The 6,805-nt window shown below is 42.9% G+C and overlaps 1 protein-coding gene across 1 annotated transcript in view; it reads left to right on the forward strand.

Annotated features, from left to right (window-relative positions):
- The window catches only part of IVD (isovaleryl-CoA dehydrogenase), a 34,807-nt gene extending 30,933 nt beyond the window's left edge, over positions 1 to 3,874 (forward strand). Inside the window, exon 12 of the mRNA XM_075927094.1 lies at positions 167 to 3,874. Coding sequence (XP_075783209.1) covers positions 167 to 300 — 134 coding nt within the window. The 3' untranslated portion in view covers positions 301 to 3,874. The remainder of the gene's footprint in view (positions 1 to 166) is intronic.
- Positions 3,875 to 6,805: the final 2,931 nt, after the last annotated feature.

Below are 6,805 nucleotides of genomic sequence, written 5' to 3' on the forward strand. Positions count from 1 at the left end.
TTTCCCTCTCCTAGTCATTGAATTCAGTAGGCAAGAAATGTCTTCTGCAGCATGACTTAACTATTTACCCCCTGTTGAACAACAGGGAAGCTTTTTATGAATGCTTGTACACTCACCCCATATCCTGTTCTGTTTTGGTTTTCATCTCTTCCCTTTGTGGTTGTAGGTGGAAATGGTTACATCAATGATTATCCTATGGGTCGCTTCCTGCGTGATGCCAAACTGTATGAGATAGGAGCAGGAACCAGCGAGGTGCGGAGACTTGTCATTGGCCGGGCATTTAATGCTGCTTTTAATTAACACCCATCGTTCAACGAGACACTTTCTCAACACCAAGAAGCCTTTGATCATAGTGGCGGTGTGCACAACTCTTCTCATATCAGGGTCACCACTGGTTGATTGTTATCCATTTGATGAACAAATGCTGCAAGGTTTAACTGGGCTCTGCTGACAGAATGAATTGGGCAAGAGAACAGAAGTAAACATGTTCATGTGATCAGTTTGACTGTTCCTTCACCATACTCAGCAGCCATTTCAATTTCTAAAATCTAAGGAGTTGCAGGTGAAATTTTTGCCAAGGGTGTATGACAGTCATAGCAGGATTTTTCTTGCAAAGTGAACTATTGAATAGGATTAGGAGACATCAGTTACTTGAGCATTATAGATCAATCTAGAGAGACTGGACAGTGGGTCAATCCAGAAAGAATGGACAGTGGGAATGAAATTTTATCCTCTTTAAAAAAATTGAGTACCATGAACAAGTAACTTTTTTAACATGCTGCTGCTGGAAGATGTAATTTCACCAGTGTGTTAACCTTCTGGTGCCATCCAATAACAATTTCAGCTTTGGGAATCCAAATGCCAGCTGGACTTTGTTGATACTGTCTGCTGTTAACATCACAGGATTGCAGCTACAGAAGCAGTACTGTGGGGGAGGAAGGGTGGAAATTGCCTAAAGCCCCATTAAGATGTCATGTATTTTTCTTTGCCCTTTCCCTTTTTATTCTTGCTGCTTACCAAGATATGTGAATGTAATCTGAAGTCTTCACTCTTCTGATTGGCTGCCTCCTGCTGTCTGATTCATTTGTTGATGTCCTTATCCGTCATTCTGGAAGCTTTTAAAATGTCAAATCATGTATTGTAACATCCATCAATGAATCAGGCAAGAGGAGGTTGACATATTTTAAGGGGTGCTCTTGTGAGTGTATGCACTTGGATTCCTAAATGTAATTGTCCATAAGGAGAAAGCCCAGTGGAAAAAACATGAGCAGTTTTAAGTGGGGTTTAGGGAAATGTTATATGGGGAAGTTTAAATCTTATTTGGTTTGTTTTTAATAAGGAAGACAGCAGTGTAATACAACTTCAAAGATTGAATTACAGAGGGAAAAAATAAATCTTTTGAATAGACCAATGAATTAAACAGCTGCCATCTTGACAGTCTCATGTAGGATAAAAAAATACAGCTTGTAATTTTATTTATTTTCTCTATATATTTGCTTTTTGTCTATATGATGACTTTAAGCCAGCACACACATTAGTATTTCAAACATCCATTTAATAATCTAAGCCATCAGTATAAAAAGACATTAAAATGCCCAGACCAAACTAAAATTCACCTTACTCTTCCTCCCCCGACCCCCAGCGGGGGGAAAAAACTGATAGCTATATAGGTCTTGCAGTATGCACAAAAGGAGGTCTCTTAAACCCAAGGGGAGAGGCAGCTTCTGCCCTAAAATGGTCAACCCCAACCCTCATGCAGGGGACTGTTATCTCAGTCATCCTAATTGGGCTTCCTTACTCATGAAAAGCACACAGAAAGGAGACCTCTGAGGCTATGTCTACACTACAAAGAAAAGTCGGAAAAAGATACGCAAATTGCAGTTTGCAATTTGCATATCTTTTTCTGCTCTTCTTCCGAAAGAGGCTTTTCTACATTTGGCTGGTCTACATGGGGCCAAATGTCAGGGGAAAAAAACCTCTTTTCGAACATCCATTCTTCCTTGTGAAACAAAGTTTATGGAATGCTGACAAAATGTGTCTGCTTTTCTGACATTTTTTTCGGAAAAGCAGATGCGTACCTTGGCCATGGCAGCGCTTTTCCGGGATATCTCCAGTATCCTGGAAAAGCTCTGTAGTCTAGATGTACCCTGAGATACCTTGGGCTCAAAGCACAAAGGGCTTTACTGATCAAGGCTGACACCTTGAATGTAACTTGGAATCCAGGGCAAACTTTGGAGTTACAGGTGAAATATGCTGCAATTGTGAAACACCAGTATATTTTATGTACTGAGTTTGAGAATAGAAATGTAATATGTTCTTATTTATTTAGATGAGAGTATTACTTAAATGTTATCCCAGAATAATCATGAATGGCATCCTCTCTCCTACATTCAAACTGCATTCACTGCAGTGCCACCTGCTGTCTCAAGAAAGCTCTTGGATGGGATTATTCAACACTACCTAAAACTGTGGTTCTCAACTAGTGGTCCATGGACCACCCTGGTGCCTTTTTCAGTGGTCCACAGGAACATTGTCCAAAGTCACACACAGTGAGCAGGCGCTGCCACTAGGCTGTTTTACGCTGTGTTTACAAGCACGCGGCGCGTCATCCATAGCGTCACCTGCAGGAGGAATTCTTGGATCTGAAAAATGATTTTTGCAGCTCAAGATGTGTACCAGTAGCCTACCATAGAGAAATTTTGGGCCAGCGTGACCGGGAGTTACCCAACTCTGTCAGCACACGCAGTCAGATTTTTTGCCATTTGCATCAACTTATATGTGTGAGACTGGATTTTCGTGTTTGTTGCACGTTAAGTCAAACAGACGAATCGGCTTGCAGTGGAAAGCGATATTTGTTGTGCATTATCAAGTACCACTCCAAACACTTAAAAGCTTGTCCATGAGAAGAGAATCCAAAAATCTGTTAGTAAATAACAAATTTCAAACCAAAATGTTCGTTGTCTGCTCCTTTTTATCATGTCTCAAAAAGGTGGTGGTCCACAAAAATTTGTTGTTTGGCCTAGTGTTCCATGGACTGAAGTGAGTTGAGAACCACTGACCTAAAAGATTGGATGTACAGTTCCCAATGCGGTTTATGAAGAATTGGGTGTCTAAATCCTGTAGGCAGCTTTGAACATCTTAGCCCAGTCCTATGGTGCATCAGTAAAATGGCACCTCCTCAAAGAGCAAGCCAATAGCATCACTTGTGGCAATGAAGGTGCAGAGAGCATGCATGGTACTTTTAAAATAATTGAAAATTCAGTTTTACAGATATGTTCTTTTGATAGGGGAATGAATTTCCTTGAGTTTTCCTTGAAAACTCATTTAAAAATAAAATCAAAACCCCACATTGGCATCGAATCATAGCTTTGTAATCTGTCTTAGTCCAAAGGAACCACGCTGAAATGAATGTCAAAACAACCTCTAGATCTTGCAAGTGACTAGAATTAAGAATTCATGTTCTGAGTCAGAATGGAACCTGTGTATATGGCTTCTAAACCTGCCTCCTGACCCTGCCATTTCCTGTTTTAATACAAATAATAAATAACATCCCACTTTCTAGGCTGATCAGCACCGCAAGGTTAAGGCAAAATGAATTGGTGTCTAATGCACCATTAGATAGGGTGGGAGGAGAGATCCATAAATCTTAGGGTTATGTTAATCAAATTCCATACACTTCCATACATCACTGGTGAATACTGAGTGATCTGTCTTGCGAAAAGCATCGGTCAAAGAGCTCTTTCCCCATACTGAGCAATTCTCACAGTGGTGAATGACAGGGGATCTCCTGGCTAAGTGGTGATGGGTCTATGATTAGGGTTTTGGATTTTTTTTAACCTGTACAATGCCAATAAAGATATCTACTCTCCACACACATGCCAGTTCAGCTGCTTGGATTTTGCCCAGCAGGGGGCAGGTATAGACTTTGTTTGGTTCTTAACTTACAACCTAAATAGAAAACTGGACTCCTCCCAATGTGCACATCCTGTGTGATTCGAGCTTGTGTGTCTGGGAGCGGATGTTGCCTTTTATTCCCCTCCCTCCTCTTCTCCACTAACCACTTTTTCCTCTAATTGTTTTTTTAAAAAGCTTGTGGTAGATGTGGCAGGTGCGGAAGCTTCTGGCCTCCTCCAGAGAGCACAGCTAATAGAAATTGTAGAAGGACACTGTGCCCCAGCATATGTTGTTTCTGGTATCTGTTGCATTTAATTTGTAATAGAAATCATTCTACTCCAGTAAGGGATGTTCCCTTGATCCCGGAGCTGGATTAGTGAAATATCCTGTCAGGAAAAAGTAGATCTGCAATAAGGATTAAGAATTGATGAGACAACAGTGAAACAGCACCTGCAATCTAGATGGTTTTCAAGACACTTCAGTGGTTATTAGTGCCTGTCTGCCTGAGGCAAGCATGCCTGTAATACCTGGGTATGGTTTCACACATTTAGAAGTATAGCGATTTCTTCAAGGAAGAGAAGCCAAGCTCTCATCCCTCTCCCCTCACTGAAGCTACTTGCTTGTGGGGAATGCAAAGCAGGTGCCTTATTTATGTCTATGCTGCTGCTGTTTATCGGAAGAAAGTACTCAAATTGCACACTGGGACAAATTTCAGAAAAACCTCTTTCAGAAGAGCCCTTCTTCCTTGTGGCATGAGGAAGACAGGGCTTCTGAAAAAGTGTGTCTGCTCTTCCAACATTTTTTGTAGATGCATTCCCTAGAGGTGGAGGAGTTTTGTACCCTGGAAAACTCCATACTCTAGACATAATCTGAGTGTGTGATAATGACTGTTCAGCAACCTTGTCCCTGAGGTAAAAACAATGAAAGAAGAGTCCTGACATCAGGTTGTAAAGGTAGCAAGGCTTGGCTCAGATTAATTTCTGGTAGTGGTGAATTTTGCAGCTGAGGGCTCTGTGCTGAAACTGCACTACCTCCACTCTTGGCGAATTTGAACCTAGGATGTACTAACTTCAGTGTTTCAATCAAATGCTGTGATTGTAGTTCATCATATAGTGAGAGATCATCTTTGACACAACCCAATGCTATAACCCACTTAGCGTTTTAAAATAAGGACCAGAATGTTGAAATGTTGGACATGCAGCCAGTCCAGTGTACTGCACTCCTATCTGCCTGCCAGCCACACTGAAGCCCCACAGCCTGTTGCAGTTACAGCTGTTAAATGTCAGAACGGGATTGTGATAAACACTTGTCGGTAGGAGGCAACTTGTTCTCTCTATCCCTGATTGATCCTCCTTTGTTTTAAGAGCCCTTCCTCTCCACTGGGACTTTCCCTCTAGACCAGAAGCTGGCTATGTTAATAGCTGTGTCGGTGCACGGTTTAATTAACTGTGGCTAGAAGGTGGTGCTACAGAAGAGAACATGCAGAGACATATTTGATGCAGAACACCTTGTTGGAGGAAATGAGAGGAGGGCCTGGCACTGCAGGAGCTAAACAAGGCCTTTTTGCCCAGCTAGCCCCACTCGGTTTTTACCTGCAGCCGATGCCAGACCTGGAGGGAGAATATGAGAGGAATCTAATCAGGGGCTGGCTACGAAGAGACAGAAGATGGTTCTGTTGTCCTCAGGACCTGAGCCGGAACCGGCTACTGGGTCAGCCACAGGAGTACGTAAGCCTCCAACCCCTTCCCCTGTGCAATGGGGAAAGAACCAGAAGGAGCCCTTGATGAGGAGGGAGAAATTGGACTCTTGGGGCCATGCCCCAAACTGAAGAACCAGACTGTGATAAGAGGCCAAACCCTTCGGTCCAGACCTCAGCCAACAGGGGCTTACATCCTGGACCACCACCTAACTCGGTCTTAACCACTAGGCCACCCTGGTGCCCAGGAGATCCTGCCACAGAAGGGAAGGTAGAAGGGTGAGAAAGAATAAGCCTTAAGTGAGTGGGGGAGAGAAAAAGTGAAGATGTGAGTGGTTCTGACAGAATGATAACCTGCCTCCTGCCACTTCTCATGGATGGAGAGTTTAATAGGACCTCTACTCCTCTCATGTTCCTCAGACAAAGCTGACTTTAAACAAAACCAATCACTCTCTTTTAGGAAACAGCATGTGTGTGGGAGGGGAGGGGGGTGTAATGTGATGTTTGGTTTAGCTCTCTGCTGTGGGATAAAGCTCGCATTAAGGGATGCGAGTACACTACAGATCAATTGAGCACAGCCATTCTGCAGGGAAGAGATGGCTCCTGCCCCATCAAGCAGTAGACAGTGCTTCATTCCCCACTCAGGTCCCTTTTCCATTCAGGTCAAGAACTACTATGTGCTTACTGGCAACAGGAGGTGAGGAGCAGCCACCAGTCACTGGCAAAGAAGATCTGTCTGTGCTTTAAGACTAAGAAACTTTGGATCATCACATCCAAGAGGAAACATGGGATCCTCCTCCAATACCATCCTTTTAGAGGGGGGTGAACACATTCACCTGCCAACAGGCATGGGTGTTGCCTGCTGAGAGCCTGTATCTAAGACATTATGGAAGGGTCTTGAGGCTTATTCATCCCTGTAACTACCACTCTGTGGTGCTATTCCACATTGGCACTAGTGATACTGTACTTCCAAGTATGACCCAGGAGCAGATTGCAGTGACTACAGCCCATTGGTTCTAGGGTAAAAGAGTCAGGAATTGGTAGTGAATGTGAAAATAGAAAATAATTTGGGTTAAAATGGTCCTGAAAGAATAAATTGTATGATTCTAAGGGAAAGTAGTGAGAGCAGCAGCATAAGGACAATTGACTGCAAAAAATAGCTTTTAACAAACTCAGAAAAGAGGTAGCTAAAGTCCCAAGGGAAGAAATTCCAAG

The sequence above is a fragment of the Pelodiscus sinensis genome, chromosome 4 (assembly GCF_049634645.1).
Source record: "Pelodiscus sinensis isolate JC-2024 chromosome 4, ASM4963464v1, whole genome shotgun sequence".
NCBI lineage: Eukaryota > Metazoa > Chordata > Testudines > Trionychidae > Pelodiscus > Pelodiscus sinensis.